Raw genomic sequence first — 23896 nt, forward strand, 5'->3', positions numbered from 1 at the left:
CTAGAATACGAGGAAAGATCGTCAGGCACCCGAATCGGGCTGATCGGCGTGCAGACGGCGTGGCCTGTTGCCAGGAGATTCGTGCCCACTGATTCGCCCAAAAGCCGGAACGCGCGGCGATAGCTCCCGGAGAGCCATTTTCGAGTGGACGGAGCTGCTTGGCATACGGTGTTGAAAGGTTTCTTGGCTTGCCTTTCATCTTTGCGCTCATCGCCTCCTGCGAACGATATCGAGTTCACAGTCGCGGATGCTGGTCTGGGAAGCTGGACTTCGAAGCAAGACATATCAAATATTGGGACGTCCGGCAACATCTCGGTAATCGCGTGGAACCATGAGATTCTGGTCTAGACTTACAGGTACGCTGTCACTTCTCCGGAAATGACGATTCTGTACGGCAGTACCAAGCCCACCAGCTCGGATACGATACGCTGGTGCCTTGGTGCACCTCAGCACATTCGCAAGTGGAATGTTCGAACAGACTGCAGAGCAAAGGATAGATGTGAATAATAAGCTGGGTCTGTATTCCGCCATCTTCGTCTACATCTGTACATCTATCAGATCACGCTCTGGCCCGAAATGCTCAAACCTGAACCATCGACAACAATCATACATCGGGCGCTTGCTCGCTCTGGCCTCTCCTCCTTCATCGTATCCGTCGTACATCTCGTCAACATATATGCAAGACCCGGAAGACCTCACCCGTCGAATACTCCATGCTGCAACTCCACGCCCATCCTATAAATCCATTAGCACAGCTCAAATCATTCATTGATCGCGAAGCGAATTTCAACCCACCCTTCAGCCATCTTCTTCATACTCTGCTCAATATCATCGTCCATTCCCCTGCCCAGTCCCAGGAACTGCCTGAATTTTGCGTAGTAGAACCACAAATCCGTACTCAGTAGGACGACATTGAACAATAAATGTCTCCCATACTCAGCCCAGCGATGTCCGATAGTCGCATCTCGATCCTCCGTCAAGGCACGACTCGCCCAGTATCCAGTGATCTTGATACGATTGACTGGGCTTCCGAGGAACTGATTGTTGCCCTGCACGATACGCAGATTTCGACCGATGAAGATGAGTTCCTGCGGGAATTTGTCCTGGTTCGCCAGGATATCTCGGATGCCTTTCCGCATGTGTTGCTGCATTGCAAATTGCCTCTCCTTCTGTTCCTTCTTGGACATGGACTGCAGTTCTTTCATGACTTTGTTGCCGCCACCTTCGTAAGGTCGCATGAGCGTGGCGCTTGCGAAGATGTCAGGCGCATTGATTCCCCATTCCTCGCTCGTAATCCGTCTGATGGTCTTGTCGTCAAAGGTCATTAGCGATCGCCAGAAGAGGGCATACTGCTTGCGGAAATTGGGATTCATCTTGATGTATAACCCGTGATCGATGAGAACGAGTTCGGGCTTGCCATTGGGCTTCCGGCGAATGAAGATGTTGCCAGGGTGGGGATCACAGTGAACAAGGCCCCAGAGGAACATTTGGGCGCTGAAGAGATCAACCATCGTCTGCATGACTGGTTTCAAGGCGAGTCCGAGGCCTCCGTTTTTGTCTGAACCTCGCCACTCGTCACGGGTGGGCTTGAGCTTTTCGTCATTCGGGTTGTTGGTCGGAACAGATTGATGTAGCGTCTGAGGAACAGGAGGAAGCTGACTGCCACCTGCACCTGGAGAGCCTCGACGCCAGCCGCCTTGCCAACTTCCAGTGATGCCTTCCTTGTCCCAAAGGCGGATCCCCTCAATCCACTCGGCTGTCATGATGCGGCGCGAAGTCAACTCGGGATAGACATCAGGGATGTAGACACGATCTCGCAGTCGCGGTTCGCCTTGGATAAGTTTGCGCATTTGCCGAGAGTTGTCCGCCTCATACTCAAAGTTGCATTCTGCCAAAAGTCTGTCGCAGACGTATGGTACGAGGTGATACAGGGGCAGATCGAACCAGTACGAATAGATTCTGCTCACAACCCGGAAGGCCCACAAGTCCCAGCCCACCTGTCTGGCAATCTCCTTCTTCTGTACTTTGACTGCAACCTCTCGTCCATCTGGCAGGCGTGCCCAATGTACCTGGGCCACACTGGCAGAGGCTCTCGCCGTCCTCTCCATAATTCCCTTCCCTGGCTCTCCCGTGAAGCTGACGCCGAAAACTTCTTCCACACTCTTGCCAAAGTCCTCTCGTATAACCTTCTCCACCTCTTTCCAATCATTTTGCGGTGCATCATCAAACATCCTCGCGAACATTTTCTGAAACTCCGGAGGCAGCACAGCACTCTGCATTGCGATGGCCTGTCCGATCTTCAGATACAGCCCTCCGTTGGCACGAAGCAGCTCGAAAACTCGCACCGCACTCCGGTGGTGCAAATCCTCAACGCTATCGCCAATCCATGGGTCGGCGCGAAAGTTGAGCTTATAGTCGAGGGCGATGAGGAGACCAATGGAGAACGTCCGGACGCTGCGAGTGAGACAGGCATCGTAGAACTGCGAGTCAATCCCAAGCACTACGGCGACTGCGAGAGAGGTTCTGATAAGGCGACGGAGCCATTTGCGGCTCTTGCGATACTGCTTCGCCTGCTTCGGGGCGCCGAGATCAGCAGGAGAGGGAGGCTTCGCGTGCGTGAATTGGCCTTGACTCCGTCGAAGCACGGGAGAGGAGAGCGGTAGTGATCGTGGTCGCGTGTGGCGTGGTGGGAAAAGTGCTCGCGTGCTACTTTGTCGGAGTTGATGGTCTGCTCCGGAACGAGATGGACTCGCGAGGGTCTTGCTTGCGCATTGCCGGCATACTGGCCGGAAGACGCGAAGCATACCTCAGTGCGAGCTGCTGCTGGCCGTTTCTGTGTAAGTGAATGACAGTGTGTGAGATTGGAGGACAATGAACATCTCGAGGTTGAAGGCATCATTTCACATGCGTCATTAAGCACTAGCGTCAAACTAGCGACATCGTTCCTTCTAGTCCCCAAATAGCCGGACAGCTTTATCGATACTACACCTCCTGACACGGCACCAGTCTTCTGCCTTCAGTTTCGACGAAACACCCGATGCTGGGACTGTTATCCCATCGCCCGCTATCTATATCACCCAGTATCCCGGCATGTTCGCCCCATAGAACCATTCTAGGTGCTCCGGCCACTGCTTCCTCTCCTTGGCCTTTTTCTCCTTCTCCTCATGCTTCTTCGCAGCTTTTGCGTCCTTGCGCCTGGCTCTTTCGATGGCGGCCTGCTGAGACGTCTCAAAGATGTCCCCCTCTGCTGCACTTGATTTCTTCCGGCCGAACGGGAATGCCCATGGATGTCGATCCCGGTATGAAGAAGTTGATGTAGAGCTCGTTTTCCTCGAAGCTCCAGATCTGGTCGTAGCCTCGCTCTGAGATGTCTTCGATCTCTTCAGATGACCCGCTTCTCTCTCCGAAAGGGTGGAATATGTGCTGTTGCACGAGCCACGGCGAGACTCAGCTTCCTCCTCAGCCTTCGACTTGCCGCCTGCAGCCTGCATCTTGGAATACCCTTTGGAATCGATCCGCTTGTGGCCGAATAACTTGCTTGGTGACATTTTGAGCACGGTCGCTGGACAGAGGTCCCGTCAATTGGCCGGCCTCTCAAAAGTTGCTCGCAATCCTCTGTGGCAGGCCCTCGTCAGCAGCGTATCACCTGTCATACGAGGCGTTACCTTTGTGCCAGTACACACCACGCACAGAAGGAATAGATACACCGGATATGGGCGGAAGCTACCCAGCTTGCTCGAAGCTTTTTCGCACTTCACGCCGTATTGGGATCTAGATTTCTGCCAAACGTCATTCATCGAGTATGTCTGTGGCGCATCGGCCTGATCACATCGCTTCACAACTTTCATAAGTCGCAACTACAGTTCGTTGGTGGCCAGTACGATGTGCTGGCAAAGCTTGCGATGCAGAGGATGTCTTCGGCGGCCGAAGCTTCACGTATGGTTGGGGAGGGCCTGCTCGAGTCAAGTATCGATTTTTAGCACAGTCAGTCCACCTTCCCTGCCCTTTCCCAAACTCTAGATGAAGATCATGCCAGGTTCCGTCGGTGTTTCTAAATTAGGCACGATACTCACAACCCTAAGAGGGTACGAAGATGGTTCTGAGGCGAAGAATTCTTCTACTTTCCTCTTTGGCCGACACTGGTCATTCTCCAGCCAGTAGCGACTGCAGCAACCAGGTATGTATGGTCAGCGCTGCCCTGTACATCAGCTTTCATGGTATGCACTGCAACCACAATACAGAAGCCGCCACCAGAGCATTGGTGGGCGATTTGCGGCCGGCACTTCGATGCGATGGGCACTGGCATGTACACCAAGTGATTAGTAGGGCTCAAAGCGATTCGAATGCGGTGGGCCATGAGGTTGTCGCTATAAGTATCTGCTACGCTTGCTGTCAGACTCTGTATCACCAGCCTCGATCAGCAGCTTCTCTTGTCCAACCCCATTCAGGCTCGTTATATTCAGACTTCGTTCAAAGTCAGCACGTGTTACCCAATCAAAATGAAGGTTACTACATTCGCTGCAATTTTGGCTGCCATCGCCACGGGTGTCACTGCATTCCCAGCCCCTATTGGCTCAGAAGTATGCCCACTTCGACCGAACAATTTTTCTTATTTGAAGACTGACAACATACAGGGTCTGATCACTCGTGACGACCAAGCACAGGCTGCTCAGACGGTCCAGCAGAATACTCAGAAGTCGGATCAGGCTGCTGCTCCTCAGCAGGTGCAAAGCAAGCAGCAGCAAGCCCAGTCCGCCGGAACTCAGGAGCAGCAAAATGCCAAAGCACAGCAAGGACAGCTCAGCGCTCAGCAGCAGCAAGACGCTCAGAAACTAGATGCCACCAACGCGTGGTGCTACGACAACTATCGCGGCTACTCTTCATGTGGTCCGGATAGCTATTACTCTCAACATGTCTGCCAGGATACCTGGACCTTACAGTGGTATTTCTGCAGATACGAGGACTGGTGCGTAAAACACCCCATCTTCTACAATTCTTCATTGAAGTGCCTAAAAACTGACACTGCTTCTTTCACACAGGATCCAGCAATACTTTGGCTATTATTACCCGCCACGACAATGCTTCGACGACTTCGGCAGGCAGTATCCATGCAATCAGCCTCGACCACAATACTGTCAAGACTGGAATGGAAATTATGTCCCATGCAACGGACGCTACCGACCATATCCTCAAGACGACTGCCGTGATCTTCGAGGAAATCCCTATCCTTGCCCACTCCTTGGCGGCACGGAGTCTGCTTCTGTCGACACGCCTTTGGGGAAGTTTTCGGCCTCGCGTACGACTGGTGGCAACCAGAATAACAACCCCAACGGAGGTGTTAATTGCAAGGTTGGTAAGGATGGCAAGTTGGAATGTGCTGCTTGAGATGAAGGAATGGAAGCGGCGTGATTCGTCGGATCGATGAGAAACGAAGTCATTACGAGAAGCTGTGCGTCGGTCGCGATGTGAAAAGATCTGTCGCAAAAAGTTCGGTCACGAAGTCAGATGAGATTTACGAATGTCGATATAATAATAATTTTCATGCCATTTTGATTCTATGTTCGGGCACTTCGCCACTGTCCGAGGAAACAATCACAGAACGATCCTTCTACACTGCTCTCACAGCCTCTTTACGAGCTCGCTTTTGCAAGTGCTTCCCCGCCCCGAGTGTCGTTTCAAGGATGCCGCTGTTCAGTTGACCAAATCAAGCTTCGATGACAAGCGCCGAACAACGCCTACTTCTCTCATCTGTGAATCCTTGTATTCGTGGTTGGGAACGCGCTGAAGCTTGAGAATGGTACGCAAGATGCTACAAGTGTTTCCTTGCCAATCTCGTAGTCAGGGGTTGGTTGTCAGTGACGATTAAGCATTCGATGCTCCAGCCCAGGCTTCAGAAGTTCTAGACTGTCGAGCCGTCGATCGGTCCATCACTCTGAGCGTACTTGACGTACTACGAAGAACGCTGCTTACATGCAGCAGTCTTGCCAACTTTGGATCGAATACCTGCCAGTCGGTCGGGTGCATGCTTATGCAATTTCAAGAAGGGATCTGGACATAACTTGATCGTGTTCGCGACTGAACATCATAATGCCAATATGTGCCAAGACCACCTGTCGCCAACGACACGATTTGAGTGAAGCTTCCTCTTCTTCCTCATCAAATACCGACCTCGCTTCATCAAGAGCCGGTACTTTGTGGCCCACCCGTCAAGTTCGATGCATGTTGTCCACTTCTCTTTTTCGCTAATGCTCTTCGTGCTGTTTGGTGCTCGCCATCAAGTAGCAATCACAATCATGGAATTGTGGGCTCCTGTCGCAGATTCGCTAGCACAATTTGGCGCTCTCCATTGGCGCTATTTCGAAGAATTCGGAAAAGGATCAAATGGCTGTGAGATCGTCCATTTCTTCGTATTACCCAATGCTTGGTGTGAGTGTTCCCTCCCGGCAGTATGCGACGATCTGGGCCTGCGCTCGTTGCGATATCTGCTTTCACGATTTTCATGCAAGCTGGACTCTGGACAATCCTCATCGCACACGAACGCGTGGGACGTCTTTCTTTGGGGGAACTGGTGGAGCCTCGTAGCTGAGGTCATACACGAAGTTCTGTTTGTGCAGTAAGCTTTTCTGGTTCGATCGACCTTTGAGCGATATGAGGCCGAGTATTCCAGCGAGAAGAACTGTGATCACAATTGCAAGCCAGCGGCTGGTCATCTGTCGACAGGTCAGTGCCATTCGCAGAGCGGAAAACAAGAGGTGGTACCGCAAGCCGACAGTCGTTGCCCAACTGGGACCGTCTTTGCCTGATGTTATGCTGCATTTGGCACGCCCAAGACTCGTGAGTATACCTACCCAAGGAGTACACAGTTGTGTAGCTCCATGTGGTGCTTTGATTCGTCTGAACGGTTGCAACGATGAAGGCGATTATGTTGATCGAAAGTGATGTAGCCAACGCGGTATAGTATGCGACGCGATAAGGTCTTGAAGACGATTTCTGTGTCTTGGTTAGCAACGAGTCTCTATACAGCCCGGGAAGAGGCACACTTGCGTTGTTGTGAAGACTGATCCCGTACATGATAGCAATCACGACCATAGCCAGATTTATCGAAAGGGACACGAGCAAGATATTACTCGCACCATTCTGAAAGTTCTCTGGTACACTCGCAAGCCTGTCAGCACCGATCCCAGGTGGCCAGTTGATGAAAGTAGCCGAATCTCGGCTGAGATTGTTCCGAATCGACACTTGAAAACCGATTTGTATCATTGAGAGCACAAACACCAGGCTCACGCTGGCGACGTGGGTCGCATTCGATAGTAAGAAATGCATTGCTGCAATTTGTGAGTCGCAGCTGCTTGATCGATCTATATGTATATGGGTGTATTGCGGCGCAGGGCCAAGCTTAGCCAAGGGCGCCTAAACTTCCCCTAAGTTAGACTGCCCGCTGATCCTTCTAACATCGCTTCACCCGAACCTGGCGACTTCATCTATTTCTCCAACCGCGCCTCATCCACCAGAGCAAATCCCCACTTAGTCGAATAGTCGCCTTGACTGGACTGCCTGCCGACCCCGGACTGGCGCTCTCTTCTGAGCATGCTCTGGAGTTCATGTTGAGCAGGGGTTCAACTCCATTCACCGGCGTTCACTGGTCGCAATGGCAGTAATATTGAGGATTGATGGGGTTGTCCTCGAAGCACTTTCCGCGACAGCTATCGCCAGTAAGCATGCCATGTCGCTGCACAACAATCGAGCATCGACTTACATTGATTCTCTGCCATTGATCGCGCAGTAGCATTTCATCCCACAAGTTTTCATGCTCGAGTGCGGCATACCCCCATCGCTAGTCTCCGCTTCATCTTCGGGTCTGCAGTCCTGCATCGCCAATGCATGGCTGAGCAAAGTCAAGCTGAGAATAAGAAATCTGGTATTCATGATTGTTGAGTGAGTCTGGAATGGCGTGGTTGCTTATGGCATTCTTCAAAGCTAGGTCTGGCCTTTATACAGAAGGACACCACAGTCTCAATGGCTCTTCGCTCGAACGAAATCGGCAGTGCAAGTTCGCTTAGTGCATGGGAATAGAAGGTGGACACTTCTGTGCCTCTTCACTACAGTAGGAGTTCTCTGTCCTCCAGTCTCGGTATACCTGTAGGCGCAGCCAACGCCATTGAACATCGGCTAACATGGAGACTTCTATTCTCAACACAGCTGTGTTCGCATCTAGCCACTTCGAGCTTCGATAGCTCTTTGGGTGCATTTCACTCTAACCCGCCATTGGGAGAGGTTCCCAAGCGGTCCCGGTAGCGGTTTCTGGACCAACATGCGCCTTCAAAGCTGAGAGTCTGTGCAGTTGCTCTTGCATGAGACTGAGAAGAGGTGTTCCTCTACGCCGCATGGCATCCACTTAATTCGTCATCTGAAAAGCTATACTTATACGGCGCGCCCATGATTCGAAAGAGAAATTGTCAATCAACGCCTCAGTCATTCAAGATGAATATTGCACCTCTTCTCGCCATCTCTACACTCATGCTACCCGGTGCTCTGGCCCAAGGATCATCAAAAGCCACCATCTTCAGCGACACTGCATCAGATCTCGCAACCGGCTATGATGCTGGCCAACAAGCTCTTGCTGCTGTCAATGTGATAGTTGACCTGTTCAAAAATGAGAACGCCAATGGCACAATGGTCCGGATAGGTGTGAACGAAGCTCATAGCAACAAATGGGATTACGTGAGTAGCATTGGAATTATCTAGATCATTCACTGAACATGCAACAGGAAGGCTCTGTAGGGATTGTTTGGGCCTTTGACGGCTTCAACTCTGTCTTGGGAAGCTCTGATATCAAACCTGATGGGCGAATTGAAGCGGGTGGAGAAGGGGAATTCGAAGTACATCAATTCCTGGGAGACAAGCGAACCGCCCAGTACCTGGACGTCATCGCCAGCGACGACGAGATCTGCATATCATACATTCGTCAGTGTAAACATCCGCCGGAAACGCAAGTGGCAACTGACTCAGAATGACAGAAGCCTCAACTTTCGACAGCGGCAGGGCTCCTTTCACCTGGCTGGGTGACATTGGCAGAGCCTGCGGACAGTCCTGGGAGTACGGCAGTAAGCCTATCACTGGTGGTGACAAAGCACTGTACTTTCCGTCTTGCGTCTGGTTGGACCAGGATCATGGCGATGATATCGACAAGAAGGTACAGACTGACACAATCACGAACCGACAAATGAAGATCGACCTTTGGGCATATGCTGGGCTGGGAGCAGAGAATGGCACCATTCTTTCACAAGCAGACATTGACTATGTCTGCGGTGCAACAATATTTACGTGGGACATGGATGATCCAATCGCGGAACGGACACCACGAGGACCATATTTCGACGACCAGGGCAAATCACATCCCGACTCAGGTCGTGCTCGTCGACGCTCTTCGGGACAAAACCAGCAACAACACAAAGCTCGCCCACAAAGCGCGAAAATGGCTGAGCGACTTTGGGTGAACTCCCGCCCTTCACAATCAGCTAAAGAGTTATGCAACTCTCCTACATCTCGTGGCTCAGATTTCGTCTCGGTCAATGAAGGACTGTTCTGTGATATGGAGACCAAGACTTTGCATCCATTGTGCTCCACGGACAAGAGTGTTGGGTGTTTCGATTTGCACGCAGACAAATTGCAGCTCCATCGAAGAGGCGGTGCCAAGCTGGGACAGAAGGAGAAATCAGTGAAGCAGTATAAGACGGTCTCGTACTCGGACTAACGGAATCGCTCGAAAGCATTGACTACTATTGTTTCATGTGCCTAACCGTCCATTTTTATCTATTTGAAGGTTGATCCGAGCCTTGGTCCGTTTGCTGAGTAATGGAGCGACGTGGCCAAGAAACTTGCCCGCTGCTTCACCTGCATCGAATTCTTTGCGCAACAAGCAACGCCCTTGCAACGCAATGACAAGTTCTAACACGTCCTGGGATACCGTTCTCCTGTGGAAATCGGTAATGCTGCCGTACTTTGCCAGCACTGAACCCGCCATCACGCTTCCGAGCGCAGAAGAGATTCGTGGTTGCACGAATGTTCTACACGAACGTTTCCGTGCGAAGATCGTTGCAGTGACCGAGCAGATTGTCGCAAAATTTGGCGGCAATGTACTTGAAAGAAAGGGACAGGCTCTTATCTATCTGGAGCGAGACGTGCCGAAAGTGCCAGCACCACGACTTTACGCCATGTATTACCATGAAGATGAGCTGTTCCTGGTCATGCAGCGCGCTCCAGGGGTACAGTTGGAAAAACTCTGGCCGTTTTTAACAGGTTTGGAGAAGCAGTCCATCGTCATAAAGCTTCAGGATATTTTCGAGAAGCAGTTCATCGTCACAAAGCTTCAGGATATTTTCAATCATCTTCGAGAGACAGTGTGTCCCATACCTGACTACTTTGGGGGTCTGGCAGGTGAGGCCGTGAACTATCATCTTTTCTTCAATCAGAAAGGAGATGGCCAATCTCTATTGGGTCCATTCCATGGCGAGGCAGCCTTTACCGAAGGTCTCACGAGCAACTTCCGCGCTCTACGAGAGAATAACGGCCATCCCGTATTGAAAGCTCAAGTTTGGGGAGAGCATCTCGGCAAGGTGCTACGAGACCTCCGTCCTACGCTCACGCATGGAGATGTGCAGCGTCGAAACATCGTGGTTGCAGAGAGAACCGACTGCACAGTTGAAGGCGGCCAAAGAATTTTCGATGTCTTTCTCGTTGACTGGGAAATGGCGGGCTGGCTGCCGAGATTCTGGGAGTTCTTCATCGTGTCTAAACGATACCACTTCACAGATTTGGATGAGGACTGGTGGTTACACCTTGGCAAATTCCTGGACGTGCGCCTTGGTGAGGCCGCTACACTTTCCACGTTCGAGCAAGACTACAGTTGAGTGTTGGCATGTCGATGTCGTCTCGCGATGAGATCTCGCCACTCACTCCAACTTTTGACTCATTCAATTGAACCGCCCGCGGCTTTCATGAACAAGGTCATCGGCATTAGCCCATGTGAGACAAGACTAGACAAGAGCCACATTGCCGCAACAAAGAAGGAAAAAGAAGTCTTCTCCATTGTGGCCTGTTCCGGTGAAGCCGGACCCCATTTCATTGTTATTATTCCTGCAACCCATGATGTCGAAGCACCTCGTGTCTGTTCCATAAAAGGATGCCGATCCCAGCAGTCTGGAGCTCCCAAAACATGCTGGCATCAACATTCAGCGCGTTCTGGAACATGGTAACATTCTCCGTTCCAGGAGAATCGCCTCCTTCAACACCAGTGAGACAGAAGCGCGCCCCCCACTTTCGTACATTTCACAGACCAGAAACGCAGTCGAGTTCTTCATCTCTGTTCGAGCATGTCGACTCTCCGGATAGCGGTATTGATGTCATGCCGATGAGCGAAGTCAAGAAATTCGTGGCATCCCGATCAATTGATCCAAAAAGGCTGTCTGCTATTCCCGAAGAAGTGAACGGGTCAAGTGATCCTGATTATATTCCAGAAGAGACCATTCCAGGAGTGGCGAAGTACACAGAAGAAGGCAAGAAGCGATCGCAGGTCACTGATCAATACGAGGATGTGTTCCAAGATTCGAATGCGCCTGCTCTGGTAGATGGACTGTATCGACTACAGGCCCCAGGCCCAGGTCTGCGGCATCGAGGTAAAGTACCTCGGGGTACGAGGTCTTCCTCGCCGAAGAGCCACGATCCGAAACGTACTTTGGAAGAAGCAGCTGATGCAAATGGTGAGCCAGGCCTCCGAGGTGTGACCGTTGCGCGAAGAGAAGGTCCCATGATGGCCAGGTATGTGACTTCGAGAACCGTTCAAGAATGGGTTGATGGCGGCAATCGCCCTGGGTCACAAGAGCCGAGTAAAAGGAGGCGGCTGCAGTAGTTCGCATTCGCGAATGATCCGAGGATCAGACAGGCTTGTCACCAGCAAGTGTTATCCGATGCATGCGTCGGCGATATCCATGATAGTCATTAAGCGGGTAGTGTTGCGTACAGCGGTTGTCCTAGAAAAGCATTAGCGAAGCGCGCCAATAAGGCGATAATGAAGATGGTATGCTTACCCAAAATGCGATCGTGCCAGCTTGCCATCTGTAAATAATCAGAAAGTGCTTCCAAGGAGCTGATCCGGGACTTGCCTCAACCTGCAAGTGAACTCTGGCTTCACCTGATGCTTGTGCAAGTACTGCAACAGTGGAAGACTCTCCTCTTCAGTCCAGCCATCGAACCTGGTAGTATGCGCGACGTTCACAAACAGTGCTTTCTTTCCCTTTTCTGGGTGTGTTCGTACAGCAGGATGGAATTGCTCCATATGCTCACTGCCTCTGCCGCTGTCCTTGATTCGGTCTTCCCTTGTCTTACTCGCGTCCGCCTTCGCCGAGCTCTGTACGCACTTGAGAGGGTCCAAAGTCTTCTTGAGTCCATCGCTCAAAGACTCGTATGCAAGATATTGATTCGCCCACAAGGTATCGCCACCTACAGCTGGGATCTCTTTAGCTAGCAATACAGATCCCATGGGAGGCGATCTTAAGTAGGTCGTGTCGCTATGCCAAACACCTCCAAAGTTTGCACCAGTTTCTGTCTCTTTCTTGAGTACTTCGATCACTTCCGGGAAGCCTTCGATACCTTTCACGAATGGGTATTCGACAGGTTGGCTAAAGAACGACGTGAACTTGACAAACTCGGCTGGCTGAAGATCTTGATCCCGGAAGAAGATGACACAGTTGTCAAGAAGAGCTTGCCGAACGTCCTTTGCTGTACTCGTATCCAACTGCCTCACATCAATGTTGGAGATCTCTGCGCCACAGCCACCCGCCATGCGTTCGACTTGGATCCCAGCATTTGCTGCTTTGATGGCTGATGTGGCGAAGCCTCGTCTTATCGCACTGTGCCATACTGGTCTAGCATATGTCCTGTTCAGTGCTTTCAGCATTTTGGTAGCGGTGAAAGAAGTGGCCGGCGAAGATGATCCGATGGCGGAAGCATGGTATGTACTTGCGGTGATACCATGTGCTTTTGAGCTAAGGCACTTTATTGAGGCCAATCAATTGAGGGGTAGCTGATCATTGGGGAGGCGCAAGTCAGCACGGTTACAGGCTGAGAGTTTATGCAGGATGACGTGGGTCTCGAACTGCGATGCTGATGGGCATGACTTCGTCAATAAATGTCTTGACAAAAATGAACATACAACAGAGCGAATGACTCTCCAAGGCCATGCACTGCCTGCGATGCATCAACATAAATCCGCTGGATCACCGAAAAAATCTTACGACAACAGCGAGATCCGAGTACTGGCATCCGTGTGTAATCCAGCCAGCAGAAAAGCGTGATGCCAGCAGTTCGAGCGTCAGAGGACTGTGAAAAATTCATTTCGGACCTCTGTGTATTCGAGAAGATTTGGCAGTTTTCATTCGAGCAAAGTAGTTCTTGCCGAGGCGCTGCTGAAGATGGATCTGCCAGCGCTAGAAGTAAAGTCGTCAGCAACAAATCCGAACAGTGAAGTAGTACTTCATTATCTCTCGGAGAATTGGGCTGTAACACATACTTTACAAAAGTATGTGATGTGCTGAGATTTCTATTTGGACCTCTCAGACGTTCTTCTTCGTCGTCTCATTCTCCCGCAAAAACATCCTCCAAACCTTCACACAGGCCTCAGAAACAATGTTCACGACCAAGATTTGGGTGAACGAGAAGCCCATTCCAGTACCTTCACTCGTCGTGCTTGAATCAACATCAGGGGAGATGTAGCCGCTTTGCTTCAACAAGTAGAGAACCAAACATCCGAACAGCAAGAAAGGTGCTCGCATCAGCGCGCCTTGAGCGAATCTGAACCCCAATTTCTTGCCATTGGTGCTGGCACTGGTAGGCGTTTCTTCCCGTACGACTACTTTCATTTTAGCATTCGATAGTGGAACACAGCTTCGGAGACCCACCACTCTCTTCTTTTCTCGGAGTAGCAGTGCTCTTGGATTTGGTTTTCTTGGCCATTTTCGAGTGCTGCTTTTTTGTAGCTTCAAGAAACGGCTGTGATTTCGGTGAGCCCACCACTGATCGGTATATCTCGATTGCTGTACAAACTTCGCCTTTCATGTCGGGCAGAGCGAGGACGACATGTGGAAGATTCAGTGTGCTTGGCGCCAGTGAAAGGTGAGCACGTGGGCTTGGCTAACAGACGCAGGCCGGCCACCTTGCAAGTAGTTCCTTTCATGAGGACGCATCTCTACTTGCAGCCCAAGAAAGTGCAGTCCTTTGCGGCCGAATTCAAAGGCCTACATGTAAGCCGACTGGACTGAAAAATATAGACTTTGACTGTCGCGGTGGACTCAAATTGCTTGGGTTCTGTCAACTTAGCCGATCTGACGTGCTGGCAGCTGTGACTCCTGCTCTGCTTGCTGTAGACACCAGCGTGCGAGGACCCGCTGTCCCAGGCGCCAGGAGCCATGTTCCGAGTGGTGACTGTGTACTCATGCAGAGACGTCAATTACTGAACATTCTCTGTGAGAAAGGAAGAGACTCTGAGACAGCGTCGGGCTAATCATGGACCGCTATTTAGTGGCACAGCACAATGGTTCACGACCCCGGTGTCTGTTCCTGGTAGCCCGGGGACAGAATCTCAGTCGCAGGGTATAAAAGGCTTGTCCGAGGGTTTGATATCTGTGAAGCTGGCGTGAAATAGGCGATACTGATCACGGTGACTCTACAAGAGGTAGCGGAGTAGTACCGATGGTCACACATACCGCATCCTTTGCAACGTCTGCGGTGGAGTCGTTGTCATTGAAGTCTCGTGAGTCGAGCTTTTGAGATCTCATCAGGCGCGAGGGAGCCTGAGGCACCAAATTCGCGTCTTGTCTTGTCCCTCTCCATCTCCATCTCTATCACGTACTCTTGCCCCATCAACAACTACCACAGCGACACCGACTTCGGGCACGCGCCACGGAGGCACTATTGTGAAAGCTATCCATACACGCCGCCTCAATGCACTATCCTGCACGATTGACCCGCATTCCAATACGCCCCATGCTAATCGCCGGATCAGATCATATTCTCGAGACCCGCGGGCGTCCGCAGAACGTGACATTGCGGACAGCTGACCTCCACAATATGCCCTGCTTCACGACAAGCTCGAGTCAAAATGGTGGAAACGACTCCGGCTCTGTACTCAAACGGACGTGAGCTCGTCGCCGCTTCTCTTGGCCCTCTCTTGGTATTCTTGACATGAGCGGGGAAACCCCAGCATTCCAATGCTTCGGTAACGAGACGTGCGCGCGCACAACCACGCCTCTCATCCAAGTGACTTATTCCCGTGAATCGATTGAAGCAGCATACGCATACGAATGGATCTTCAAACGACGAATCGCACCGCCAGAATGTACTCTCGAATTGGGCCAAGACACATACAGCATTTAGGGTTTTGCTATCTGGCCACGCGAAGCCTCGTGCTTGCAGCGCGTCGCCGATCTCCCAACTTTAGTGCTCACAGCTCCTGTGGCTGATTAGTTTATTACCGTTTTTTGCGGAGCCTGACAAGATGCCAATGCTGCATGGCTGCAGCGTCAAGTATATCTATTGCCCCGGTAGACACGGCAATAACGGACTGCTCAAGCTCCTTCGTGTGCAGCGGAGAGGCACTTATATCTACTATTGGCCCTGCGAAGTTCCCGCTGATCGCACGACGATCGCACGGCGACTTTTTGAGGACAAACCTCGTCTACCTTTCTCGAACCTCCTTCGCCTGTCTGCTGGCAAGGGTCAACCGCAAACATGTCGGCCACATACGGCACCGCCCCAGAGGTCCAGGCTCTGGGGAAAGAAACTCACTACGCCGACCAAATAGAGAAGACATCGCAGACCTCAGATGAGAAAGGCCAGATCGTGGCGGAAGACGACGATGGAGTCATTGTGCAAGACTGGACACCCGCAGAGGAGAGGCAGGTCGTGTAAGTGCCATCGATCACTCTCCAGCTGATGTTGCTTACATTCTCAAAGGAAGAAAGTGGACTTCCGATTGTTCCCTATGCTCTGTGTTGTATTCGGGCTTTCCCTCCTCGATCGAGCCAACATCTCGGCCGCCTTCATCGCAGGAATGAATATCGACCTCGAGTTGACGGGTGCACGCTACAATGTCGCCCTGTTGGTATTCTTCATTGGCTACGGCCTGTTCGAGCTGCCATCCAACTATGTGATCCGACGCCTCGGCGCTCGCTTCTGGCTGAGCTTTCTGATCACTACATGGGGCGCTTGCGTTCTGGGTATGGGCTTTGTGGACGACTGGAAAATCCTATCGGTCCTCCGCGCTTTACTTGGAGTTTTCGAAGCCGGCTTGTTTCCTGGTGCGATCTACATCATTGGCTCGTGGTACCGCACTTTCGAGACTGCAAAGAGGATTTCCATATTCTACATGGCATCTCTAGTAGCGCAGGGGTTTGGACCCATTTTCGCGTACGCCCTCTCGCTGATCAGCGTTGGTAACGGAAAATATGCTCAAGGATGGAGATGGATTTTCGTAAGTCTTCCGCTCCGACGCCCCTACAAAATGCAGCGCTGACATTGCCAAGATCGTCGAAGGACTAGCCACCATCGTTGCCGGTCTCATTTCCCCCTTCTTCCTCATCGAATTCCCGGAACGAGTCCGTTTCCTGGATGAGAGGCAAAAGCAAATCGCGCTGGATCGTGTGCGCATCGACAAAGCAGGCAAAGATATCGTCCACCTCAATTTCAAGCAAACGTGCGCTGCATTGCTCGACTGGAAGCTGGCTCTGTACTCCGTCCAATACTTCATCTCGGCAAGCAGCGTCTACTCTCTGGCCTTCTTTGCTCCGGTCATTCTCAGGCAAGGCTTGGGGTTCCCATACGTCAAGGCCCAGCTCCTTTCTTCCCCGCCTTACATGTTCACCATTGTTGCAACTATCATCATGGCTTGGCTCTCCGACAAGATCAAGATGCGCTGGCCGATCCAGAACGCCCATTGTATCATCGGCGTCGTGGGACTGCTGATCATGCTTTATCCCCGCCCACCGGGAGTCCGCTACTTCGGTCTCTTCCTTGCTTCGTGGGGCTGTGGTGCTCTTGTTCCCGGAACGTTGACATATGGGCAGAATCAGACCGCTAGGTTGGAGAAGAAGGGCGTGGTGGCTGCCGCAATGATTAGTGCGGGTGCGATTGGTGGTGTTTGTGGCAGCACCATCTTCCGAACACAGGACGCCCCCACATTCTACCCTGGCATGTGGGCGACAATTGGCATGCTGCTCGTTCACGCTAGTATCACTTCCGTTCTATCGTTCTACTACAAGAAGCAGAACGAGAGGGCCGATCGGGAGGGCATCATTCTGGAAGGCGTCCCAGGTTTCCGATATGCGCCATGAGTTGCTTCAACTTTATGTTGGAACGGGAGGCTGCGCTGAGCAAGACAGTATGGAGCGTAGTATCAAGTTGACAAGAAAATCGAATCAACTTATTTTGATGATCATAGAAACGTTCTGCACCTTGCGCATACATACAACGACCCTACCAGTCAAGAATGTCGCGTGTGCCCATGTTGACTGTCAACGGCTTGCGACGACAAGATTCAGCAGAGATTCCAAGTCTGCTTCTCTACGCTTCGCCTTGTAGTATTCCAATCCTCTTTCAGAGAAGCGTCTACCTCGCAGATCGACGAATTATGCAAATCCATGTTGATGAACATCTATCGATTTATGCAAGCTCTGCACTTCCGGCCATACTAACTTTCGCCGCACCTGATGCCCAGCTTCTCAGAATTCGTTCTAGATCTTCGACATTTCTTGGTATCAAAATACTCCTTGGCCATACTCTTGGCGGGGCGGCATCGTATTCTGTTGGCATGGTGCTGATTGGGGGAAATTATACGGTCTTCTGTTGTTGGTTTCTGGCGTCCGGCATTGCAATGGAAATGCGCGTGAAGGATACTGTAGTTTCTAGATCGAAGAGTGCGTTTGCTGTTTCGTTTACTAGTTTGCTTGGGTGGTTTATTTTCGTCCTTTGACCACGTGTGGTGGCTGATGCTGATTGCAGATGGGGTCCAAGTAGTTGGAACGACTATCTTGCTGTGTCCTAGCGGTCTTCTCGAGGTAGCTGGGGTATTCGAGATGTCATTCTGACTTGTGGTTATCAAGATGGGCGCCACACGTCGCCTGGTTCTGGACTGAAGTTAAGACGGCCGTCTGGATCGTTCAAAGAGCGCAGAGACTGGGATGAAGGTAAGGAGTAGTTGGGAAGATCTTCAACGTGAGCAGTAGATCACTGCTCGTGAGTGGACTTTTGTACACTTATTTAGCTTTACATCCGCGGTCTTCGGATCACATCAGAGCCCAGCTTCTGAACGCGATTGTCGTCCTCTCTTTCCTATTGTTACACTGTTTGTACATTGCTTCGCAGCTTCTTCCTTCCCACATCATACACTTGAGCTCTCGCCTAGACTCCACAGCACACCTTCATACACACCAAACATTATCGCTGCGCTGGGCACCACTCGGAACATATGCGGTACAAGACCTCCGTACAAGCTGGCCATACCCTCTTCTCTGAAGACGGTGGTGAAGCAACTCCAGAGTCCCGTGTATTTCACTCTTCCACTCGCATCAACAGGAGCTTGCCGTAATCGCGTCCTCACGACTTCATGGGGATATGTGATCAGCGCCGCCACGAACTTCGCACCACCCGCAGCTGTGAGCTTCCCGGTCCACTCCACCGTCTTATCCCATGTAGTCGGAGTCCTCCCACTCAACACCAAATCATCATGTCTTCTCGCTAAGCTTCTCTTCGCCTGCTCGTACAGCATCCACTGCAACGTACTCTCACTGACGCCCAAATAACTCGCCGTCAACCCACGATACAGCCCTCTGATACCCTCATGCCGCACCGTCTTCACCACGCAATCCCATGCATTCCGATACATTCTCCCTTGCCCTGGCGCACCTTTCGCATGCTCTTTATCCAGTTGCAACCGCGTCTTCACCAACCAAATCGGATTCGTCGCAGTTCCTGTAATAATCCCCGCTGTCGCTGCAGCCAACAAATGTGCGCCTGCAACGTCCTGCCCGCCAAAGAACTGATGTGAATAAAACTTCTTCCCGTTTCCGTATGCCCAGAAATTAATTGCGCGAGCTGGGACCACGCCGATCAGATTTGGTCCCAAGCCCTTGAACAATGCTCTCCAACCCTCGACTTTGGGAATCGCAGCGAGGATTGCGCCTGTTTCGCTTATGTGTAGCCATGAGGCGCGGAGAAACGACATTTGCGATGGGGGAGGGATGCCTTTTGCTGTACGACGGGCGGCGAGCTCGGCTTGGTAGAAGGTGGATTGGAGGCGGGTTTTGAGGACGTCGAGAGGAGATGTAAGAGTTGCGGCTGTCATGCCACCGAGACCACCGGCGACAAAGTGCGCCCATGGCCGGCGGTCTTTAATGTTCGTTTGACTGCTTGCGGCATTTTGTACTGATGTGGAAGCTGATGATGGATCGATCTGGCCTAGTTCGCGCGATTGGGAGATGGGCACGCTGGGAGCGGCCGAAGTTGCGACCATCAGTGGAGGAGTATGTATGCGATAATCGAGAAAATCGGGTGCGGTCTTCGTTGTCGATTTGTCTTTAGGCAATGCTGCGATATGGTGATGATGAAGATGGATGATGATCCAGAAATTCTTTGGGTGTAACGCGACTCGGAAGCACGGATTTGGCTCCGGTCGCGAAAGCTGCCGAGTTTCAGCCGGCTCAAGACTTCCTGCACTCACAGCACCAACTCTTGACTATCTCTTCTCTGATAGACTGAAGCATTGCATGCGGAGAGCAGTTTCTGAAATAAACTGACGTCCCTCGTCAATCGAAACCTAGCAGAATGATTGAAGCATAAACAATTCAACTAAAACCGATCCTTAGGCGTCTCATTCGATGCAGCGTGTTGTCTACACATGTCACGAACGACTTGGACCCTACTATTTGGCCTATACAGTGCTTCCAGTCGAACTTGCTATCTCATCACCGCGCCTGAAGTCACTCACAGTATACAGCTCTTCTCTTATACAACTCTCGAGACCAAACAAGTCGAGACCGGATCATAATAAAGCCTAGAGCTGACAGAACTCAGGGGAACCCATAGACTACGAATCGAACAGCATTTCCTATATGAGAGGAACAACCACGGGGGAATCTCGGCGAAGTGACTAGCCTCTACTCACAGTCCATCCGGTCACATCCATTGCCTGACCGCTCGAGATCTTCTCCGGACAATCCACAAGAATCCCAGCCCCAGACAAGGAGCATACGAGCTTAGTCTGGCAAAAGCTATCCTACAGTCTATGCGGATCGCGGACGATACAGACAGCCGAACTATAGATCTATTGATCGTACGGCTCGACGGATTTTGTTTGGGTGTTCGGAAGTGCTGTATTTCCACTGCGTCGTGGCCATATGCTACACCATATATCATAGCCCCTGCGCCGTAGTGCCTTTCTTTAATGTTTCCCAGTCCTTTGCACCTCCCGAATTTCTCATCATGAAGCTCTTCGCGTCTTCCACCTACTTCATCTACATCTTCTCTGCCTTTTTGTTAGGCGCAAACGCTTGCACCGTGAAGACCGTCAACTATCCCTCAGACAACGCATGTCGTGCCAGTTGCGCGGCAGAGGTAAGATATTTTTGTTACCACACGCCATATTGAAGGGCTCTCTGACTTGCAGCAGTGCGCAGCAGTAGGATGCACCGACAGTACCAAAGTCTTTTGCAGCACTGGGCCATCAATCTCTGGAGCTGATTGTGTCTGCGGTGGATGAGAGAAGTCGAGTATACCAAGAAGCGAGGGCCGGAGCGGTCAATGTGTTGTGCTAGAGATATCATCAAAGGTGGAAAGAAGAGCTTCGAAAGAAGAGCTTCGAAAGAAGAGCTTCGAAAGAAGAGCTTCGAAAGAAGAGCACATTCGCGAGAAAGATGGTCTTAGAGTCAATGTCGCTGCGATCCAGAAACGAGCGAATCATGCCAAAAGTTGCTTAGAGTAGAGACAGCCTGCTATCAGCAGTTCCGAAGGCTCTCTATCCGAAGAGTCTTCGAGCTCGGGTTACATATTGTGGGAAGTTGTCCCAATCCGAGGCCTTGTACATCAGTTCATGTATAACGAGACCGGCCCCAAGTGCCTTCTTCGCAGCACAGAATGCGCCTACAACACGACACTGGCGGAATGCCGTTCGTGAGCGACCTTCGCTCAAATCTTTAAGGTTATTTGAATGGCATCGTGAATGTCCCATTGTATCACGATAGATTTCCAAAGACCCAAGGACATGACATTAGTCCAAGCCTGGAATCAGTCTTGGTCATGTTAGCATAAGTCAACGCCAGACGTCTGGTAACAGAAGACTCCGCTGAGTGGAATTGTCTCCGATCCCTGTCGAAGCTGTTGCGGTGGCATGGTGGGCTCCGGCCACCTCTGATCCTGTCCGCCGGTACACGTATGGTATGCAGTATCGAGACTGTAAAGCGAGACTCTGATGACAAAGCCTGCTGTACACATTTACCCTTTGTGGGAACATCTATGCACACTGCTGGTTGGCATGTCCCATTCCCCTCAGAGATTACGTGAAAGGGTCTGAATTTCATTGACGATGAGGAGAGGAGAGAGTTGTGTGGGGTCCATCGCATGGCACACGAAGACAAAGCGGGCAGCCAGCTTCTAGCCCACGACCCGACGCAACTTTCCACGGCCGTATCGTAAGGTTTTCTGCAATGCGGAGTGTGACGATTCGTCGTGGACTTTCTGCCTGGTGACCGATCAAGATGTGTCAGGCTTCCCTTGCTGACTTTGCAGAGTCTGACTCGGATCATGCTGCAATCAGGATGACGCTCTCTGCTTAAACGGCCGCTCAGCAAACAGAGACAAAGAACGAGTATCTCGGCAGCCACGGTGTCACCAAAGAACCAAATTTGACATCAACGATTACATTCCGCTGCCAGAATCGCCGACCATTGTTCTTTTGATTGGTTCCAGACCGTCCGAATGTGGATTTTCTTCAGCGCTAGGTGCGACACGTGATGGTCACGTGCAATTGCACCATCGATGCAAAAAGTGGCCAAGGCAAAGAGGCTTTGAAATCCACAGGCAGTGGCTCCGTGATGCCGCGACCGGAGCCGTGTTGTAGGGGAGAGCCTTCGAGAGCCAGAATGGCGTGCTCAGCAAGGTGACCGATCCGTTGCGTTTGCTCTTCCACTGGTCCTGTCTCTCCCACTTCCTTGACATCACCACATCACTACTCTCTTTGCGGACTGCTCCAACACCAGCGCAACGACCCCATACTCCAGATCACATATCCCTTCAGACTTGTCCTTGTCCTGAAAGGTCTTTCAATTGAGACATATTGCTTGGCGTTGGTGGCAGATTCTGCACTCCATACCCCTCACGAGACCAGCACAGTACCGTCGCAATGGGTTTCCGTGAGCGCTCCAACTCCTCCGACCAAGAGTCCGGTTATGCTTCAGGTGGCAGCTCATCGCCTTCATTGCCTGAAGTGTACTTCACTCGCCCACATCTCAAATTCATCAACGCACAGCTCTCCAAGCTTGAGCCGCAGGACATCCTAAAATGGTGCATGACATCTCTTCCTCGCCTATACCAAACTTCGGCCTTTGGACTCACAGGTCTTGCGATCATGGACATGATCTCCAAGCTCGACTATACCCTCCGACCAGATATTGAGTGCATCTTCCTTGACACACTGTACCACTTCCCTCAGACTCTTGATCTCGTGGAGCGAGTGAAGGCGAGATATCCTGGTATGACTGTCCACTCGTACAAGCCTGAAGGATGCGAGACAACAGCAGACTTTGAGGCCAAGTTCGGCGAGAAGTTGTGGGAAAAGGATGACGAGAAGTACGACTTCGTCGCCAAAGTCGAGCCTGCTCAGCGGGCGTACCGGGAACTGGAAGTCGCTGCTGTGATTACTGGTCGACGGAGGACACAAGGCGGGAAGCGCGGCGATCTCGATATCGTGGAGGTCGATGAGGCAGGCTTGCTCAAGATCAACCCTCTTGCAAACTGGTCGTTCAAGGACGTCCAGTCATACATTGAATCGAACAATGTCCCCGTGAATGAGCTCCTCAGCCAAGGGTATCGTTCCGTTGGTGACTGGCACTCAACACAGCCAGTAAAGGAGGGAGAGGATGAGCGTGCCGGTCGATGGAAGGGCCAGAAGAAGACCGAGTGCGGCATCCACAACAAGCGAAGTCGTTATGCTATCTTCTTGCAGGAGCAGGAGGAGAAGCGCCAAAAAGAGTTGGCATCGGCCATCGAGGATGGATTGAACCGCAACTGCTCGCCCTTGGATGTCATCCGACAGGCGTAGCGGGATGTCGTCGTCGTTGTCGATTCGTTATGTGAGAAAAGTTGCAAGGCCATCAAGCATAGAGTGGGGATTCTGCTGATTAGCATTGGGCGTTTGGAGGTGGGACTATCGACGCCACAATCTGGCGCTGCGGAAAGCATGCTGCGAGCATTGCTGTTCATGAACATAAGAACGAAATGAAAGATACTTCTCTGTGTGCCTTGGTGATCCACCAAGGTGCTTGTATACGTTCCCAGATCCGTCTCACCTTTGTGGTAAGTTCGTCTACTGATAAGGCCGTAGGGAGCCTCGCCACTGGGGTTTTAAGCTCGTGGTGATTCAAGACGCTCGTGGGGCGGTCATTCCTGTTCTGACTTGCTGCCTTCCATGTCCAGCGACAAGGAACTGTAGCTGGTGAAGTCGTTGCCCTCGTAGGAGGCTGAGTCTGAGATCCGTATCGTATATCGGCGGACCCACTGATCCAGGTATCGGTTTTGGATCCTTTGCTTCACACGGCATGTTGGGCACTGACCCAACTGCGTGTGAGAGAAGATT

General features: G+C 51.6%; 11 protein-coding genes across 11 annotated transcripts; 6 read left to right on the forward strand and 5 right to left on the reverse strand.

Annotated features, from left to right (window-relative positions):
• Positions 1 to 695: 695 nt before the first annotated feature.
• Positions 696 to 2804, reverse strand: CKM354_000140500 (uncharacterized protein; the record flags this gene model as incomplete). Its single annotated transcript, XM_044796530.1, has 2 exons — positions 696 to 735; positions 796 to 2804. The coding sequence occupies 2 exons, from the start codon at positions 2802 to 2804 to the stop codon at positions 696 to 698; spliced, it is 2049 nt and encodes a 682-aa protein (XP_044652465.1).
• Positions 2805 to 3068: 264 nt separating this feature from the next.
• On the reverse strand, positions 3069 to 3548 carry CKM354_000140600 (uncharacterized protein; the record flags this gene model as incomplete). The annotated part of the gene is made up of 1 exon (XM_044796531.1): positions 3069 to 3548. One exon carries the CDS (start codon positions 3546 to 3548, stop codon positions 3069 to 3071), a length of 480 nt encoding a protein of 159 aa, XP_044652466.1.
• Positions 3549 to 4499: 951 nt separating this feature from the next.
• On the forward strand, positions 4500 to 5385 carry CKM354_000140700 (uncharacterized protein; the record flags this gene model as incomplete). Its single annotated transcript, XM_044796532.1, has 3 exons — positions 4500 to 4580; positions 4635 to 4966; positions 5040 to 5385. 3 exons carry the CDS (start codon positions 4500 to 4502, stop codon positions 5383 to 5385), a joined length of 759 nt encoding a protein of 252 aa, XP_044652467.1.
• A 3096-nt stretch (positions 5386 to 8481) lies between these two features.
• On the forward strand, positions 8482 to 9754 carry CKM354_000140800 (uncharacterized protein; the record flags this gene model as incomplete). The annotated part of the gene is made up of 3 exons (XM_044796533.1): positions 8482 to 8721; positions 8769 to 8964; positions 9018 to 9754. The coding sequence occupies 3 exons, from the start codon at positions 8482 to 8484 to the stop codon at positions 9752 to 9754; spliced, it is 1173 nt and encodes a 390-aa protein (XP_044652468.1).
• A 184-nt stretch (positions 9755 to 9938) lies between these two features.
• CKM354_000140900 (uncharacterized protein) lies at positions 9939 to 10910 on the forward strand (the record flags this gene model as incomplete). Its single annotated transcript, XM_044796534.1, has 1 exon — positions 9939 to 10910. The coding sequence occupies one exon, from the start codon at positions 9939 to 9941 to the stop codon at positions 10908 to 10910; it is 972 nt and encodes a 323-aa protein (XP_044652469.1).
• A 305-nt stretch (positions 10911 to 11215) lies between these two features.
• On the forward strand, positions 11216 to 11908 carry CKM354_000141000 (uncharacterized protein; the record flags this gene model as incomplete). Its single annotated transcript, XM_044796535.1, has 1 exon — positions 11216 to 11908. The coding sequence occupies one exon, from the start codon at positions 11216 to 11218 to the stop codon at positions 11906 to 11908; it is 693 nt and encodes a 230-aa protein (XP_044652470.1).
• Positions 11909 to 11933: 25 nt separating this feature from the next.
• On the reverse strand, positions 11934 to 12955 carry CKM354_000141100 (uncharacterized protein; the record flags this gene model as incomplete). The annotated part of the gene is made up of 3 exons (XM_044796536.1): positions 11934 to 12029; positions 12087 to 12114; positions 12162 to 12955. 3 exons carry the CDS (start codon positions 12953 to 12955, stop codon positions 11934 to 11936), a joined length of 918 nt encoding a protein of 305 aa, XP_044652471.1.
• Positions 12956 to 13610: 655 nt separating this feature from the next.
• CKM354_000141200 (uncharacterized protein) lies at positions 13611 to 14010 on the reverse strand (the record flags this gene model as incomplete). The annotated part of the gene is made up of 2 exons (XM_044796537.1): positions 13611 to 13906; positions 13956 to 14010. The coding sequence occupies 2 exons, from the start codon at positions 14008 to 14010 to the stop codon at positions 13611 to 13613; spliced, it is 351 nt and encodes a 116-aa protein (XP_044652472.1).
• A 1773-nt stretch (positions 14011 to 15783) lies between these two features.
• Positions 15784 to 17384, forward strand: CKM354_000141300 (uncharacterized protein; the record flags this gene model as incomplete). The annotated part of the gene is made up of 3 exons (XM_044796538.1): positions 15784 to 15959; positions 16009 to 16525; positions 16578 to 17384. 3 exons carry the CDS (start codon positions 15784 to 15786, stop codon positions 17382 to 17384), a joined length of 1500 nt encoding a protein of 499 aa, XP_044652473.1.
• Positions 17385 to 18430: 1046 nt separating this feature from the next.
• On the reverse strand, positions 18431 to 19561 carry CKM354_000141400 (uncharacterized protein; the record flags this gene model as incomplete). Its single annotated transcript, XM_044796539.1, has 1 exon — positions 18431 to 19561. The coding sequence occupies one exon, from the start codon at positions 19559 to 19561 to the stop codon at positions 18431 to 18433; it is 1131 nt and encodes a 376-aa protein (XP_044652474.1).
• A 2883-nt stretch (positions 19562 to 22444) lies between these two features.
• CKM354_000141500 (phosphoadenylyl-sulfate reductase (thioredoxin)) lies at positions 22445 to 23362 on the forward strand (the record flags this gene model as incomplete). The annotated part of the gene is made up of 1 exon (XM_044796540.1): positions 22445 to 23362. The coding sequence occupies one exon, from the start codon at positions 22445 to 22447 to the stop codon at positions 23360 to 23362; it is 918 nt and encodes a 305-aa protein (XP_044652475.1).
• Between the last annotated feature and the right edge of the window lie 534 nt (positions 23363 to 23896).

The sequence above is a fragment of the Cercospora kikuchii genome (assembly GCF_019650295.1).
Source record: "Cercospora kikuchii DNA, contig_00001, whole genome shotgun sequence".
Lineage (NCBI taxonomy): Eukaryota > Fungi > Ascomycota > Dothideomycetes > Mycosphaerellales > Mycosphaerellaceae > Cercospora > Cercospora kikuchii.